The sequence below is a fragment of the Maniola jurtina genome, chromosome 26 (genome assembly GCF_905333055.1).
Source record: "Maniola jurtina chromosome 26, ilManJurt1.1, whole genome shotgun sequence".
NCBI lineage: Eukaryota > Metazoa > Arthropoda > Insecta > Lepidoptera > Nymphalidae > Maniola > Maniola jurtina.
Genome location: NC_060054.1, coordinates 585,349 through 604,168, shown reverse-complemented (window position 1 = coordinate 604,168; position 18,820 = coordinate 585,349). Strand labels below are relative to the sequence as shown.

General features: G+C 38.8%; 2 protein-coding genes and 1 long non-coding RNA gene across 3 annotated transcripts in view; 1 reads left to right on the top strand and 2 right to left on the bottom strand.

Annotated features, from left to right (window-relative positions):
* Positions 1 to 13,727, bottom strand: part of LOC123878815 — a 53,191-nt gene extending 39,464 nt beyond the window's left edge. The window contains exons 1-12 of the mRNA XM_045926146.1: positions 13,457 to 13,727; positions 12,458 to 12,627; positions 11,412 to 11,571; positions 10,745 to 10,839; positions 9,519 to 9,654; positions 8,740 to 8,909; positions 8,471 to 8,659; positions 6,904 to 7,047; positions 5,877 to 6,071; positions 4,962 to 5,141; positions 4,058 to 4,180; positions 932 to 1,130 (exon numbers count right to left, since the gene is read on the bottom strand). Of these exons, the coding sequence (XP_045782102.1) occupies positions 932 to 1,130; positions 4,058 to 4,180; positions 4,962 to 5,141; positions 5,877 to 6,071; positions 6,904 to 7,047; positions 8,471 to 8,659; positions 8,740 to 8,909; positions 9,519 to 9,654; positions 10,745 to 10,839; positions 11,412 to 11,571; positions 12,458 to 12,627; positions 13,457 to 13,577 (1,882 nt within the window). The 5' untranslated portion in view covers positions 13,578 to 13,727. The remainder of the gene's footprint in view (positions 1 to 931; positions 1,131 to 4,057; positions 4,181 to 4,961; positions 5,142 to 5,876; positions 6,072 to 6,903; positions 7,048 to 8,470; positions 8,660 to 8,739; positions 8,910 to 9,518; positions 9,655 to 10,744; positions 10,840 to 11,411; positions 11,572 to 12,457; positions 12,628 to 13,456) is intronic.
* LOC123878859 lies at positions 779 to 18,820 on the top strand. The gene is made up of 2 exons (XR_006798897.1): positions 779 to 813; positions 18,770 to 18,820. It is a non-coding gene; the product is annotated as an uncharacterized LOC123878859 (long non-coding RNA).
* LOC123878823 (heat shock protein 68-like) lies at positions 15,344 to 17,705 on the bottom strand. Its single transcript, XM_045926160.1, has one exon. It carries the CDS (start codon positions 17,580 to 17,582, stop codon positions 15,516 to 15,518), a length of 2,067 nt encoding a protein of 688 aa, XP_045782116.1. The 5' UTR covers positions 17,583 to 17,705; the 3' UTR covers positions 15,344 to 15,515.

Here is an 18,820-nt window from a genome sequence, read left to right as displayed (position 1 = left end):
AACTTTCAAACGGCTGAACAGATTTTATTGGATTATAGCTAAGAACACTGTCGATCAAGCCACCTTTCAAACAAAAAAAAATAATTAAAAGCGGTTCATTAGTTTAGGAGCTACGGTGCCACAGACATATACACAGATACACACGTCAAACTTACAACACCCCGCTTTTTGGGTCGGAGGCTAAAAAAACTATTAAAAGTATGCTCCTGAAACAAGCATATTACACTATCGAAGATTATGTAAATGATAAAAGAGCGTGGATTTGACCTACAGCTCGCTCAAGCAATGCGCGGATGCATACTTTTATACATGGGATATTTATGTGAAATCGAATCTTTGAAAAGAGCAGCCACCGAGTTTCTTGCTGGTTCTTCTCGGTAGGAAAGGCATTCCGAACCAGTGGTACATGCATTTGACGATTCAAAAGTATGTACTTGTAAAAGTTAATTTAAAGGTCTTTTTATTCTATTCTATAGAAATGGTTGGTTAGTACAAAAAAAACCAGCCAAGTGCGAGTCAGGCTCGCGCACTGAGGGTTCCGTACTCGGGTATTTTTTCCAACATTTTGCACGATAAATCAAAAACTATTATATATAAAAAATAAATAAAATCCTGTTTTAGAATACACAGTAGAATGTACCTACAGGTAAAGCCCTTTCATATGATAGCCCACTTGGTATAGTTATCTTACTTTGAAAATTAAAACTCTTTTCAATTATTTTTTTAATGATGTAACTACAATTTCGGGGTTTTCAGATTTATTCCTGTACTTGTGCTATAAGACCTACCTACCTGAAAATTTCATGATTCTAGGTCAACGGGAAGTACCCTATAGGTTTCTTGACTGACAGACAGACAGACAGACAACAAAGTGATCCTTTAAGGGTTCCGTTTTTCCTTTTAAGGTACAGAACCCTAAAAAGTAACATACCTAAAAACATAACAATGTCCCGATACAATATTCTATCATCTTTACTCTTCTTATCTATTTGTTGCGAAAGTTTCACTACTTTTTGTATAACCTGGAGACACTTGTCGTCTGACTCTCTATTTTGCTGCAAAAGTTTGTCCAATTGTTGCACAGCCTTGCTTAGTGTAGACGACTCGATATTGTTGCTTGAGAATATTATCTGTAAGTTACATTTTACATTTAATATAATCCCACCAAAAACATTTCATGTAAAAAGTTAGCCAAGACTCACAAGTTCATAATGTTTTCACTGTTAAAAAGTTATGAGATCTCTAGTAGAGCCAAGCCCCTAGCTGATCTTAGATTTGTGCTGGCCATGGGACCTATCCCAAGTCCAAAGTAATATAGCTCTTAAATGTTCTTGACTATATCACATTTATAACAATAAATAACAAATCACTCTACGTACAAGCTCTGATTCTACAAACCCTATATCTTGGTAAAAAAAGTACGGTTTGGCCGTTTAATAACTTTTAACGTTTAATATGTTATGTCATGTAATAGTTTTACGAACATTAAACGGCCAAGCCGTACTTTTTTTACCAAGATATAGGGTTTGTAGAATCAGAGCTTGTAAGTAGAGTGATTTGTTATTTATTGTTATAAATGTGATATAGTCAAGAACATTTAAGAGCTATATTACTTTGGACTTGGGATAGGTCCCATGGCCAGCACAAATCTAAGATCAGCTAGGGGCTTGGCTCTACTAGAGATCTCATAACTTTTTAACAGTGAAAACATTATGAACTTGTGAGTCTTGGCTAACTTTTTACATGAAATGTTTTTGGTGGGATTTCATTTCTTTTTGGCAGGTGCCCTAAATTTTTTTTGGATCTATTTCTTGTAGGTACATCATTTTCATGGCCCACTCTCTATCGTTACCTCTTTTTTTAAAAGCTTTTATTCAACTTGCAATGTACTCGTATGTAAGTATATTTGTTCGGGTGGAATCTTGCAACTCAATTTTGAAGCAGATATACCAAATTTCAGTCTTTTAGGACTTCAGGAAACACAGATACTTGGTACGTTTGATAAATCTGCCACGGACATCTTATCATGTAAACTTTAGTATTCGAGCAACAGATTTTACAGATATGCATCTCATATACGAGGGGATGAAGGGGGACCCGATTTCTTAATTTATCTGTTGTTCATAATTCTTGAAATTTGTACTTAATGCCAAATTTCAGTCTTCTAGGACTTCGGGAATTACCCTAGAATTACAGACTAGAAGTTTTGACTGTCAATAAATCTGAAACTATAAAAGTTAGACAATTGATACTCAATGCGTTTAATCAATTTGCCAAGGACATCTTATCCTGAAAATATCAGCATTCTAGCGACAGAATTTACAGATTTGCTTTTCTCATAAGAGGCGTAGAGGGGGGAAAATTCCAATTTCTCAATTTTTCTGTAGTTTGTATGCAATTTCTAGTCTACACACCAAATTTCAGCCTTCTAGGACTTCGGGAAGTACCCTAGAATTACAGACTAGAAGTTTTGACTGTCAATAAATCTGAAACTATAAAAGCTAGACAATTGATACTCAATGCGTTTAATCAATTTGCCAAGGACATTTTATCCTGAAAATATCAGCATTCTACCGACAGAATTTACAGATTTGCTTTTCTCATAAGAGTCGTAGAGGGGGGGCATTGCCAATTTCTTAATTTTCCTGTAGTTTGTATGCAATTTCTAGTTTACATATCAAATTTCAGCCTTCTAGAACTTCGGGAAGTACCCTAGAATTACAGACTAGAAGTTTTGACTGTCAATAAATCTGAAACTATAAAAGCTAGACAATTGATACTCAATGAGTTTAATCAATTTGCCAAGGACATCTTATCCTGAAAATATGAGCATTCTAGCGACAGAATTTACAGATTTGCTTTACTCATAAGAGGCGTAGAGGGGGGGCATTGCCAATTTCTTAATTTTCCTGTAGTTTGTATGCAATTTCTAGTCTACATACCAAATTTCAGCCTTCTAGGACTTCGGGAAGTACCCTAGAATTACAGACTAGAAGTTTTGACTGTCAATAAATCTGAAACTATAAAAGCTAGACAATTGATACTCAATGAGTTTAATCAATTTGCCAAGGACATCTTATCCTGAAAATATCAGCATTCTAGCGACAGAATTTACAGATTTGCTTTACTCATAAGAGGCGTAGAGGGGGGGCATTGCCAATTTCTTAATTTTCCTGTAGTTTGTATGCAATTTCTAGTCTACATACCAAATTTCAGCCTTCTAGGACTTCGGGAAGTACCCTAGAATTACAGACTAGACGTTTTGACTGTCAATAAATCTGAAACTATAAAAGCTAGACAATTGATACTCAATGAGTTTAATCAATTTGCCAAGGACATCTTATCCTGAAAATATCAGCATTCTAGCGACAGAATTTACAGATTTACTTTACTCATAAGAGGCGTAGAGGGGGGGCATTGCCAATTTCTTAATTTTCCTGTAGTTTGTATGCAATTTCTAGTCTACATACCAAATTTCAGCCTTCTAGGACTTCTGGAAGTACCCTAGAATTACAGACTATGAATTGTGATGATCATCAGTGAGGGACGAAAAAGGCGTATTTTAGGTATCAATAAATCTATAACCATAAAAGCTAGATATTTGATACTGAGTATATTTGGTAAATTTGCTGAGGACACCTTATACTGAAAATTTCAGCTTTCTAGCGTCATCCAGACCGAAGTTATGACGGGTCGAAAATACGGCGAAACACTTCGAGAAAAAGGTACTACGTAGCGCCCCGGCCGCCGTTTGGCTCGTCTTGGCGGGGGCACTGCCGTGCCCCCTGATAAATGTGAAAGTGTGTCTGTCTGTCTGCTACCTTTTCACGGCCCAACAGTTTTACTGATTTTGATGAAATTTGGTAGAGTTAGCTTATAGTAAACATCCCCCATACAGACAGACAGACACACTTTCGCATTTATAATATTAGTACTTAGGGATAGATTTAAAAAAAGAACTTGATAATTTCGACCAGCAAAAGGAGTACAATAGTACCTACTTTGAATAAATGATTTTGATTTTGACTTTGACTTTGAACATATCTTGTGATCTCACCTCGAGTGCAGTTATCATGTCCCTGGGCAGACATTTGCTGGTGACGTCATCTGGCATGCCCAAGAGTGCCAACGCGCATTCCACGAGCATGTCTTCGTCACTGCATATATCCAGTGATATGTCCTAAAAAAAGTATTTGGAGGTTTTTTTAATTCATTACAGGCAAGCACGTGACCACAATCACACTTGTTGGAAAGTGATGATGTGACCTATGGGACGCATTTACCTAGAAGATGCTTATTAACTCTTGTTTTAAAGATACCCGGATTTTAATTGGTAGGAAATACAGTTCGCGGAATTTTAACGTTAAAGTGATGTGAACCTAAAGAGAATTAATTTAAAGTGCATTTTTACACGCTGCATAATAATGTAATCTATTATAGGTATCTAACAAATTTTCACCCATTTAATTTTTACATCGTGAGGAAACCTGCATGCCTGATAGTTCTCCATAACGTTCTTCTCTCAGAATAAGAAGGGTTTAAGCCATAGTCTGCCACCTTAACCCAGTGCAAATTGGCAGACAATTGGCTTAGGTCCTTATTTCCATACTAATATGTATTATAAATGCGAAAGTGTGTCTGTCTGTCTAACTGTCTGTCTGCTAGCTTTTCACGGCCCAAACGTTTAAAAAAATTTGATGGAATTTGGTACAGAGTTAGCTTACATCCCGGGGAAGGACATAGCCTACTTATTATCCCGGAAAATCAAAGAGTTCCCACGGGATTCGTAAAAGCCCATCCGTTAAACCTATTTTAATTGAAATTTGGTACAGACATAGCCTGCATCCCGGAAATCGACATAGGCAACTTTTTATCCCGGAAAAGCAAAAAGTTCCCACGGGATTAATAAAAAGTCAAGTCGCGGGCATCATCTGGTATGGTATAAATTCTGATAAACCTACCTCATAAACTTCACCCGAGAACAAGCCACACAAAATGGCGGCCGGAATCACTTCAGAGTGAATGTTCGCACAGCGACGCAGCACTCGCGCGAGTCGCGAGCAAGGCAAGTCACTGGCCGAGTTCAAACGCAGCACTGTCACTAGTAAGGACAGTAGCTGGGGCATTGCTTCGGGAAGAGTCTGGAACAAAGTATATTTTTTTACCCGACTTAAAAAGGAGCCCCGTTTTTAGGGTTCCGTACCTCAAAAGGAAAAACGGAACCCTTATAGGATCACTTCGTTGTCTGTCCGTCCGTCCTGTCTGTCAAGAAACCTATAGGGTACTTCCCGCTGACCTAGAATCATGAAATTTGGCAGGTAGGTAGGTCTTATAGCACAAGTAAAGGAATAAATCTAAAAACCGTGAATTTGTGGTTGCATCATTAAAAAAAAAATTAAAATGTGTTTCAATTTTCAAAGTAAGATAACTATGCCAAGTGGGGTATCATATAAAAGTGCTAGACCTGTACATTCTAAAACATATTGTTATTTAGTTTTGTGCATAATAGTTTTTGATTTATCGTGCAAAATGTCGGAAAAAATGCCCGAGTGCGGAACCCTCAGTGCGCGAGTCTGACTCGCACTTGGCCGGTTATTTTTTTAATAATGAAGCCGAGCAACTGGGAGAAAAGAATTTACTGGACTTCGTCTGTGTTGGTGTTAGCTGGCGGTCGTGCTCTGCCTTTTTGGAGTGTTTTTTTGTTAAAACTGACTGGAAAGCGCTCTAAGGGGGTGCCGTGCGTGTGTCGGCGAGCGCCGGCACAGACGGGTCCATACTTGTATAGTTTTAACTAACTTGTTACAAATAACTACAAACTTGACATTGGCTACGCTTTGTAAAGCCAGACGAGAGAAAAAAAAAAAGAATGTACTTACCAGTTCATCTCCTTCTAGAAACATCTCAACTATTCGCGTCGCATACTCTATAACATCTTGTGCTATGTATATAGAGTTCTCTAGAACTATGTTGTCTGTGTTATTCTTCGTGTCGAATAAGTCCTGCCATATCTTCATACATTGCTCCTTCGTAGCGGGGTGAATAGATTCGGCGATCAGAAAATTTGTTATTTCCTGAAACATTCATTAAAATCATCATAATATTATCATCCGAGTTGCATAAGTTTCAGTTTCTGATTTCATTTATGTGTTTTCATCATGTATAAAGTTATTAAGAAAGACATTAAAGGGTAGTTTATTAAAACTAGAAGTCGCCTATTAACTCTTAACTTGAAGGCACCCATATTAAAAGTGGATGGGAAAACTGACGCCGGAAGGGCGTTCCATATCCTAGCGGTTCGAATTAGAAACGAGGAAGCAAATCGCTTCGTACCTGTCCGAGGAATTTCAACCACGAATGGATTTAGTTTGTAACGATGGGGCTGGCGTAGAGGTCACAAATAAAAGACCCTTAAAAAATGAAAATTAAAACAAGTGTAAATTAAAAATTTTCAACACCCCCGACAAATCATTTTCAAATAAATAATTATGTATATCTAGGCAACGTCCATCTTGACAGCTTGACATTTGTCAATTGACACTTGAATATTATGAACCTAACGGTTATCTAACCTTCTTTTCTACAGGAAAACTAGAAAATAGCTGATAACTTTTAAACGGCTGAACCAATTTTTTGGATTATAGCTAAGAACACTCTCGATCAAGCCACCTTTCAAACAAAAAAAAGTAAATTCAAATCGGTTCATTCGTTTAGGCGCTACGATGCCACAGACAGATACACAGATACACAGACACACAGATACACAGATATACACGTCAAACTTATAACACCCCTCTTTTTGGGTCGGGGGTTAAAAATCATCCTCGTCATGGTCAACTCACCACCAGTTCCACTACTGAGTACAGGTCTCCTTCCAGAATAAGAAGGAACATTCGGAATACTTACAGTCCTCAATTCGCTGTCAGCTTGTAACAGAGGGTATACAACGACGTCCTTCCTCTTGTTGGCGGGAAAACGATCGTAAAACAAGATGGCGGACTGCAACAGGCGATCGCTGAACGGCACCTTTGACTGCACGCTCCAAGATATCTGAACAACAAAAATTTTTTTTTTTTAATGGAGACACACAGTATTAACAATAAACAAAAGGTAACACAAATACAAAGCACACACACCACAACAGTCTCCAACGAAAAGTTATCACAGAATTAAAACACACAATAGCTGGGTATAAGAAGGTGCATAGGAAAAGAACAGAGAATAAAATTTATTAAATGTATTATAGAAGCAGGCGTTATTTTGCGGAAGTCCATGATATACAAGGAACCAAAGGCTTAATCACACTAATATTATAAAGGCGAAAGTTTGTATGTGTGTATGTTTGTTACTTCTTCACTCAAAAACTACTGGACGGATTGGGCTGCGATTTAGAATGGAGATAGATCATACTCTGGATTAGCACATAGGCTACTTTTTATCCCGGAAAATCAAAGAGTTCCCACGGGATTTTTTTAAACTACATCCACGCGAACGAAGTCGCGGGCATCAGCTAGTTTGATATAATCCGCCAAACCAAAGAAATCTGTATGGTACGCCTGTAAATGTGGACCTTACAATGTCTAATTGCAAAGTCAATTTGCAATACATCTCCTGAGGATGGTCCGGTGTCGGAGCGAAACGCGCGTCGAGTGGTGTTGGAATTTGTGTGGTGCTGCGTACCATACAGATTTCGTTGGTTTGGCGGATTATAGCAAACTAGCTGACGCCCGCGACTTCGTCCGCGTGGATTTAGGTTTTTCAAAATCCCGTAGGAACTCTTTGGTTTTCCGGGATAAAAAGTAGCCTATGTGCTAATCCAGGATATTATCTATCTCCATTCTGAATTTCAGCCAAATCCGTCCAGTAGTTTTTGCGTGAAGGAGTAACAAACATACACACACACACACACACACACACACACACATACAAACTTTCGCCTTTATAATATTAGTGTGATGTGATTAGTGTGATTACGCTTTTGGTTCTTTGTAGAACAAAAAAATTGCAGTCAGTGGGAACTAACCGACAAAAGGAAGACCGCCCACGTCAGACTTTTTACCCGACTACGACAAAATCAAAAGGGTTATGATATTAGTAGTCTACGTTTGTATCAGATTCTGTGTGTTCCACCATAGCGCCTAAATTACTGGGCCGATATTGATCAACGAGGTGTCAATCAATTTGTTATCATGGTAACCTTTTGTGTGCAAGTCCGGCTCACACTTGACCGGCTTGATTGCCGACAAAAAATCTGTTAACAATTGTTGGACATGGGCGGAGCACCTTAAACCGATTCACACCAATTGCGTACACGTGATACGTGCGTAGTGACGCGCGTAAACCCCTAACACACCGGGTACTACGTATGCCATGTTTCATACAGTTCCATACATTACAACGCAATGGTACGCGCTACATTTACGCTTACGCAGACTGTGTGAACGAGCTATACAGCTAACAAAAATATACTTACGGCTTCACAGGTCTCATAGTCAACATTCCCATTCCTCAAATGACTCTCCAATGCTTGCAAGTCCACATACTCGCTCAGATCACTCACAATATTGTGTGTGTGTGCGTCAGTCAGTACGCGCAACGCTGTGAACCTCTCATAGAAGCGAGAAGACTTTGTGCGTGGGTAGATTTCTGTTTCTAGAATTTTCTGGAACAAGAACATTACCAAAAGTGTGCGCACGCGCTTATCACTATAATATGATGATGATAATAGTAGGGATACAATACCTGAATATGGTCCACATCAGAGATAGTATCAAACACCACTCCATATATCGCTAGTATGGCTGGTCGTGCGCACACACTGTTGCAATTGCACACAAGTGTGCGCACGCGCTTATCACTAGATATGCGCTCGCGGAACAAGTGTGCGTAGTTTTGGAAGAATTTTAGAGTAACTGAAACAGAAAAACTATTTTTAAAAAAGAAACTCTTATAGAATCACTTTGTTGTCTGTCTGTCTGTCTGTCAATATCCTTTTTCTCAGGGACGCGTGAAAGTATCAAGTTGAAATTAATATCGAAATACACTCCGAAAATCACCAACTAGGAGACTTTTTTCAAATAACTTATAAAAAGTTAGAGACCCGCCCCGGATAGCTTATTAAAATTTTCATAGGGATCTCTAATTTTTTTGAAAATAAAATATACTAAGACTATGTTATTCGGGAATAATGTAGCTTCGAACTGGTGAAAGAATTTTCAAAATTGATTCAGTAGTTCCAGAGATTACTCGCTACAAACAAACTAAACTTTACCACTATATTATAATTATAATTAGTAAATTATAATTATACTAGCGACTCGCCCCAGCTTCACACGGGTAGCTTATTACAATTTTCGTGGGGATCTCTAATTTTTTAGGGTTCCGTTTTTCCTTTTGAAGTACTTACGTCAAAAGGAAAAACGGAACCTTTATAGGATCACTTTGTTGTCTGTCTGTCTGTCTGTCTGTCCGTCCTTGAGACCCCAAGGTCTATCGGTCTATCAAAGCTAAAGAAGACCTACCTTCCTCACACCTGGGCAAGTCTAGATAATTCACTAACTTATCATAGAATACATTGAGCTCCATAGTAGGCAATTCCATTCCAAAGTGTTTGAATAGACCACATATCCCTTCTAGTACTGCTTTGGTCACGGTTACCTGTAAATAATAGTTGAAAGTTGCCAAAAAAATAAAGTTTCCAATTTCAATTTCCCGAAACAATTCAAAACAAGGCGTTAGCTAATGTCTCTTCGAAAATAACAGCGCTGTTATGTTAATATACGTTCCATGAAATATTTTTGACGGACCATCAATAAATTAAGTATTATCTGAATGACTCACAAAGCATTCACTCACAGTTTAAAACGATCAAAACGAAATATCTGTTCTTAATATGTTGTTGCTTTGAAAATGCTTTGTTAGAGCATGGTGAAACACTCATTTCCGTTAATAGTCTGTTAAACTGTTTGACAGGACGTTAAATTAACAAACAGAGTATGCTGACATCGGGTCTAAAAGTGTGACAACATACAAACAATGTAGTATAGAAGCAGGCGTTATTTTGCGGAAGTCCATGATATACACGGAACCATAAGCTTAATTTGCTATAATCCGCCAAACCAAAGAAATCTGTAAAAATGCGGCATTCACCGCCCGCCCTCCCACTGATAAACATGCAAGACAAGCAAGCAATATGCACCACCACCACACAGCACCACACAAATCCCAAAACCACTCGACAAAGGCATAGCCTTCGAAGCTGCTTCGCTGCGCAAATGATTTCACCTGTCTTCATTGGAATATGTAACAGGCTTTTAAATTAATGTCCACGACAGGCAAACTAGAAACCGTAATAGGCTCGCAAATCCTACGCTCCGCCTCGGGAAAGTGGGAAGGTCATTTGTGGGAATGAGTGTAATATTTTATAATAAAATTCCACAGTCAATTTTAGACTTGCCTTTAGACAAGGTAAGCTCCTGAAAAAAGCTTATTATACCATCGAAGATTATGTAAATGACAAAAAAGCTTGGATTTAACTCGCTCCAGCAATTGACGGCGCTGCAATTGCTTGTATACAGTATGGCATATTATTCTAAATTGAATACTTGAAAAGAACAACCGCCGAGTTTCCTGCTGGTTCTTCTCGGTAGGAACGGCATTCCGAACCAGTGGTAGATTATTTTGACGATTCAAAAGCACTTGTAAAAGTTTAATTGAATAAAAATATTTTGAATTTCTTTGAACTCACAGTGTATTTATTAGAATCCAGTAAATTGAGATAAACCCGCCATATTGTTGTAATGTCGTCCGCCACCACACTGGGATGGTGTTCACATATCGTACCTGAAACAGGATTTATATTCTGACACTGTTTTTAACCCCCGACCCAAAAAGAGGGGTGTTATAAGTTTGACGTGTGTATCTGTGTATCTGTCTGTGGCACCATAGTGCCTTAACTAATGAACCGATAATCCAAGAAAATCGGTTCAGCCGTTTGAAAGTTATCAGCTCTTTTCTAGTTACTGTAACCTTCACTTGTCGAGGGTGTTGTAAATTTTTAATTTACACTTGTACGTAATTACTAGATGATGCTTGCAATTTTGTCCACGTGGATTTACGTGGACATTCGCACAAAATTTCACACGCATGTTCACTTTTACTTTTTTTTATTTTTATTCAGATATAAGTTAGCCTTTGACTGCAATCTCACCTGGTGGCAAGTGATAATGCAGTCTAAGATGAAATCGGGATAGCCTGGAATGGGTATAGCAGCTTTCATTAAACCCATACTCTTTTGGTTTCTACACGGCATCATACCAGAACGCTACATCGCTTGGCGGCACGACTTTGCGGGTAGGGTGGTAACCAGCCACGGCCGAAGCCTCCCGCCACACAAAAACCAGACTAATTCTCACCAACTAAAACAGCGAGGGGTGCTTTGCAAGTGGTAGTTTCCTGCAGCGCAGACACATGTCTGGCGAAGTCCCGCGCGCCTGCAGGGGACTGTCTCGCAACCTTGCTTATACACGAGAGAGCTTGCTGCTTTATCAGGGGCTCGTAATGTAGGAGACATAGCTGAAAGATAATAAAAACTTTATGGTGAGAAAAAACGGTTGAGTTCACATTTTTAGGGTCCCATCCCGTACCTCAAAAGGAAAAACGGAACCCTTATAAGATCACTTCGTTGTCTATCCGTCTGTCATGTCAATAAAAAGGGTACTTCCTGTTGACCTGGAATTATGAAATTCGACAGGTAGGTAGATCTTATACGCACAAGTAAAGGAAAAAATCTAAAAACAGTAAAGACGATTAAACAGATGATTCAAAAAGAACTTGTAAAAGTCTAATTAAATAAAAATATTTTGAATTTTGAAAGTGGTTCCATCACAAAATAAAAATTAAAATGTGTTCATCATCAAATAATGAGTATTTTCAATTTTAAAAGTAAGATTACTATACCAAGTGTATTAGGGTATCAAATGAAAAGGTTTTACCTCTATGTTCTTGTTTTTATACATAATAGTTTTTAATTTATCATGCAAAATGTCTGAAAAAATACCCGAGTACAGAACCCTTGGTGCGCAAGTCTAACTCGCACTTGGCTGGTTTTTTTGAATAAATTATGTAAAAATAGGATTAAATATTACCATTAGCAAATTAGTAACACAGTCATTAGTAAGTAGTGTATTTTGTATGAGTAGTATAAGATCAGAGAATAAAAGCTATTTTTATTCATTTTATATAGTGATTAGTAAGAACTATTATTGTAAGGCATATTATTCTAAATTGAATATTATGAACTTGAAAAGAGCAACCGCCGAGTTTCTTGCTGGTTCTTCTCGGTAGGAACGGCATTCCGAACCAGTGGTAGATTTTTTTTGACGATTCAAAAGCACTTGTGAAAGTTTAATTGAATAAAAACATTTTGAATTTTGAATTTTTTTTAAACTCATTTTTATACCTGTACAATTTGATCATAATATTTGTCAGCACACTCGTGCTTAGTGACAATGTCACCCAACAGTTTCAGAGCTCCGCGGACAAAGACGTCCCAACTGCTGTCGGTACGTCTGTTAGCAACTACCTCCAAAAGGTGCACTGGTTTGTGCAGCAGAGTCGATAGAATCCATTCTGCAACATTGAAAATATATCAATCTAAATGTATACAAGTGTAAATTAAAAATTTATAACACCCCCGACAAGTGAAGGTTACAGTAACTAGAAAAGAGCTGATAACTTTCAAACGGCAGAACCAATTTTCTTGGATCATAGCTAAGAACACTCTCCATCAAGCCACCTTTCCAACAAAAAAAAACTAAATTAAAATCGGTTCATTAGTTTAGGAGCTACGGTGCCACAGACAGATACACAGATACACATGTCAAACTTATAACACCCCTCTATTTGGGTCAGGGGTTAAAAAGGAAAATCACTTACTTTTTCTTTTTTAATTTATACACTAGCACTTGGCTGCAATCAGACCTGCTAGCAAGTGATGATGCAGCCTAAGATGGAGCGCGCTTGCCTACAAGTTGCCTATTCACTCTGACTGTCTGATCTATCAACACACAGCTCAAACTACTGGACCAATTGGGCTGAAGTTTGGCATGGAGATGGCTATTTGTCAGAGAGAATTTTAAAAAATAATGCCGTACCACCAGGTGAGATCACGGTCAAGGGCTAACTTGTCCTTGTCATCAAATCACACTAATATTATAATCACACTATCACACTAATATTATAAAGGCAAAAGTTTGTGTATGTGTATGTTTGTAACTCCTTTATGCAAAAACCACAAGACAGATTTGGCTGAAGTTTGGAATAGAGATAGATAATATCCTGGATTAGCACATAGGGTACTTATATCCCGGAAAATCAAAGATTTCCCACGGGATTTCGAAAAACTTAAATCCACGCGTATGAAGTTGTGGTCATGAACTAGTTAATAAATAAAAATTACCCGTCTCAAATGGTGCTAAATCCTCAGCCAGCACAATTTCAGCACTTCGCAAAACTTTGCAGAAGATTTTCGGATCACTTTCGTCCTGACAAGTTTGTATTATTGAGTCCCATTCATCCATTTTGCACCCATGAAGAGTAACGAATTATTGGTGGATAAAATACTAATATATCAATGGATGATTCACTTTTTTTATATTATTCAATCAATAATAATATTAAATAGAGGATAAAGTGGAAATGCAAGAATTAAGAATACCGGCCGGCACAGACAATATTGTAGTCTTTGGCACAGACCACGAATCCGGAGACCGGCCGGCACAAAAATATGTCAAAATCATCTGATCAAACGTCAAAACATACATTTTTTTTTATTTATTTTTTTAATCTGGCTTTACTCTGATTAGCCAATGTCAAGTTTGTGATATTTTCAAGTTATTGAATTTATACAAGTATGGACTCCGTCTGCGCCGGCGCCCGCCGACATACGCGCGGCGCTCCTTTAGAGCGTTTCCCAGTCAGTTCCACCACCAAAAAACACCAACTAACACAAAAACCAGCCACTCTTAACAAAAAAACCACTCCAAACAAGCACAGCACGCGCGCCAGCAAACGCCATCACAGACGAAGTCCCAAAACATACATTTGTCTGTGACCAAAGAGTATGGTAATCACTATCTGTGACAATAACTCAAATGTCAAATAGCTTTATGGTCAAACCTATCTTGTATTGTATGTATGCATCTCATTCATCCATTTTACTAACAAGTGTAAATTAAAAAATTTCAACACCCCCGACAAGTGAAGGTTACAGTAACTAGAAAAGAGCTGATAACTTTCAAACGGCTGAACCGATTTTCTTGGACTATTCCGCGCCTACGATCCAAAGTATCTGAGTTTTCCAAAACATCATTTTCAAATAAATTTATGTAGGCAATTACGTCCATCTTGACAGCTTGACATTTGTCAATTGACACTTAAATATTACCTATGAACCTAAGGGTGTACTCTGTGCTAAGGGTTATCTAACCTTCTTTCTTTTGTTTCTGGTCGGTGCCTTCTTTTCTATAAGAAAACTAGAAAAGAGCTGATAACTTTTAAACGGCTGAACCAATTTTTTTGGATTATAGCTAAGAACACTCGATCAAACCACCTTTCAAACAAAAAAAAGTAAATTAAAATCGGTTCATTCGTTTAGGCGCTACGATGCCACAGACAGATACACAGATACACACGTCAAACTTATAACACCCCTCTTTTTGGATCGGGTGTTAAAAATTTATAAAACCCCCGACAAGTGAAGGTTATAGTAACTAGAAAAGAGCTGATAACTTTCAAACGGCTGAACCGATTTTCTTGGTTTATAATAGCTAATAACACTCTCGATCAAGCCACCATTCAAAGAAAAAAAAAAACTAAATTAAAATCGGTTCATTAGTTTAGGAGCTACGATGCCACAGACAGACAAACGTAAAAATTTTAACACCCTCTTTTTGGGTCGGGGGTTAGTAAAATGTATGAAGGTGGATACAATGCAAATATGTACTTGACCAAAAAGAATATGAAAATACACAGGGAATGACTGTTGTACAGCTCAACTGGGAATCGAACCCAGAGCTTTTGCTTGCCAAGCCAGAACTCCCTAACTACTATAAAAGTGCCCACTAGCAATAAAACTTGCTCTGGTGAATCACTTGCAATTTGTACACTTCACAGCAAGTCAATTTCTGCAAGTTTTTAGTAGACCATACACAAAATTGCAGAAAGTGACTTGCTGCAAGTGTTTAACAGAGCAACTTTTATTGCTAGTGGTCACTTTTTAGTACTATAAAGTAAAAACTAAAGCTAAAAGCTTTTTTATAAGAGTGAAAAATAAAAAAACCCAAAATTCATTTTAATTTACCATTTATTGAGTATTGAGTATTGAACACAGAATAGATCACCAAATTGTTTTAAATGAACACATTAGGTACCTATAACAAAATTATAAACTAATCAGTCTATTAAGGAATTAGGAACTAATCAGTCGAAAAAAAATTACAAACTCCATGATTAAGATCTTAGTCAACCTCTTCTACGGTTGGTCCTGAGTAGGATTGCTGTTGCTGTTGGTAACCGGGGTAACCACCACCTTGCTGGAAGCCACCAGGGAAACCACCTTGTCCACCTTGCTGGAAGCCACCAGGGAAACCACCCTGTCCACCAGGGAAACCACCCTGTCCACCCGGGAAGCCACCTGGAGCTCCCTGTCCATAACCATTAGCTCCTTGCTGTTGGTAGCCAGGGTTGCCTCCACTACCAGCACCGTGCATCTTGCTCATCAACGGTGAACAAGTCCTCTGCAAATCCTTCAACTTATCTTCGTATTCTTCTTTTTCTGCTAGCGAGTTATTGTCCAACCATTTCAGAGCATCGTCACACTCCCTTCTTGCCTGTTCTTTATCTTGCTCGCTCAATTTATCCCCGGCTTCATCAATAGCTTGTTTTACACCGAAGATGTAAGTTTCCAAATGATTCCGAGCGGTGACCCGTTCTCTTTGGCGGTTGTCTTCTTCTTTATACTGCTCGGCTTCCGATAACATCCGATCAATCTCAGCTTGGGATAACCTTCCTTTATCATTCTTGATAACAATGTTCTTGCTGCGGCCGGTACTGTTCTCTTTAGCCGACACATTCAGTATTCCATTGGCGTCCAAGTCAAATGTTACATCAATTTTCGGTACTCCACGGGGTGCAGGAGGGATACCAGTCAAATCAAACTTCCCAAGCAGGTTGTTATCCTTGGTCATCGCTCGTTCACCTTCAAACACTTGGATGGTGACAGCTGGTTGGTTATCCGAGTATGTTGTGAACGTTTGACTCTGCTTGCATGGGATTTTGGCATTCCGTTCTACTATTTTGGTCATGACGCCTCCAGCGGTTTCGATTCCAAGGGACAAGGGAGCAACATCGACCAGTAATACATCCTGGATCTTGCTGTGCTGTTCTCCACTTAAAATAGCAGCTTGCACTGCAGCTCCATATGCCACAGCTTCGTCAGGGTTGATGGATAGGTTCAGTTTCTTTCCACAGAAGAAGTTCTGCAGCATATTCTGGATTTTCGGAATGCGTGTCGAACCTCCAACAAGTACAACGTCATGGATGGAGGATTTGTCCAGTTTAGCATCTTTCAAAGCTTTTTCAACCGGCTCCAACGTTCCACGGAACAAATCAGCGTTTAACTCTTCGAATCTCGCTCGGGATACTCTGGTGTAGAAGTCAATTCCTTCATAAAGAGCATCGATTTCTATAGTAGCTTCAGTGCTCGAAGATAATGTACGTTTGGCTCTTTCAGCAGCAGTTCTTAACCGACGGAGAGCCCTGGAGTTTCCTTTGAGGTCCTTCTTGTATTTCCGCTTGAATTCATCAGCCAAGTGGTTGACCAATCGGTTATCGAAGTCCTCGCCTCCCAAATGAGTATCACCAGCGGTAGCCTTCACTTCGAATAGAGAGCCTTCGTCGATGGTCAGAATTGACACGTCGAATGTACCACCTCCCAAATCGAAGATCAACACATTGCGCTCCCCTTTAAGGTTCTTGTCCAGTCCATAGGCCAATGCGGCTGCTGTGGGCTCGTTTATGATACGTAGAACGTTCAAACCAGCGATAGCACCCGCGTCCTTTGTCGCTTGACGTTGAGAATCGTTGAAGTACGCTGGAACGGTCACAACGGCATCCCGAACTGTGGTTCCTAAGTACGCCTCAGCTGTCTCCTTCATCTTAGTCAGCACCATGCTACTGATTTCTTCCGGCGCGAAACGTTTGGTTTCACCCTTGAACTCGACCTGTATTTTTGGCTTCCCACAGTCGTTGACAACTTTGAAAGGCCAGTGCTTCATGTCCTGTTGGATTTTCGGATCGTCGAATTTCCTTCCGATCAGTCGCTTTGCATCAAAAACGGTGTTATTCGGGTTCAAAGCGACTTGGTTCTTCGCAGCATCCCCGATGAGTCGCTCCGTGTCCGTAAACGCGACATAGGATGGTGTCGTTCGGTTTCCCTGGTCGTTGGCGATGATTTCCACGTTTCCATGTTGCCACACACCCACACAGGAGTATGTCGTACCAAGATCGATTCCAACTGCTGGCATTTTCACTTTATTTCACTTATAAAAGTCCACACACACGTAAAATAGTTTGGTTTTGGTAGAGTGTTTCCACCGAATTCACTTCTTCGCTTCACTTCGTTTATTTGAGTAATACATGCTTTGGCGGGCTAACCGGCCGCTTATATAGTTAGCCTGCCCTTGCCTGGATTATTCCCGAAAATTCTAGAAATGACCCCAATCCACCAATAGAATTCGACATTGTAGTAGACAATTCTAGAGCCAAGGTTTTATCTGGCCAATGAACGCGCAAGAAACACAAAAACAAGATAAACAATATATGGGTTTAGTCTGTCAGACAAGGATAACAAATAATAGATGCTAGCCAATGAGAATGGCGCCCCAGTTCTGTCAAACGTGTTAGGCGGGGCTTAAAGTTATAATGTTGCCAGGGCCAGTGAATTTCCAATAAATGTTGGAGATTTCAAGTTTTGAATCGTATCCCAAATATTTTGATGTAAGATGAAAAGGGATCTTTAAAATAGATACTATAACTTTACCAATCATATTAACTATTAAGTTAATCTTTTAAGTTTTGAAGTAATCATCATCATCATCACCATGATCAACCCATCGCCGGCTCACTACTGAACACGAGGCTCCTCTTAGAATTACTTCCCATTCTGAGAGAGCTTGGAGTCTAGAATAAAATTATTGATATTTAATTACTTAAAACGCACATAACTCCAAAAAGTTAGAAGTGCATGCACATAGTTTGGCCAAAATTATGCAATTTTTTTAATAAGTGGTTCAATTTGAAATTAGTTCGAATTGACTTGGACTGTACAAAACAAAATATGGCTTGTCATTAAATGATTTTACGCTCTCATCAAGAAAATATGAAAAAAATAATTTTACTTAATTAATTACTAATATAAAACCGGCCAAGTACGAGTCAGACTTGCGCACCGAGGGTTCCGTACATGGGTAATTTTGCACGATAAATCAAAAACTACTATGCGTAAAATAAAAATAAATCTGTTTTAGAATACTCAGGCAAAGCCCTTTCATGTGATACCCTACGTAGTGTAGTTATCTTACTTTGAAAATTGTAACACATTTTAATTATTTTTTTAATAATGTAACCACAAAACTACTATCGGATTTATTCTTTTACTTGTGCTATAAGACCTGCCTACCTGACAAATTTCATCATTCTGGGCAATTTCTAGGTCAATAGGAAGTACCCTCTAGGTTTTTTTTGACAGACACGACGGACCGAC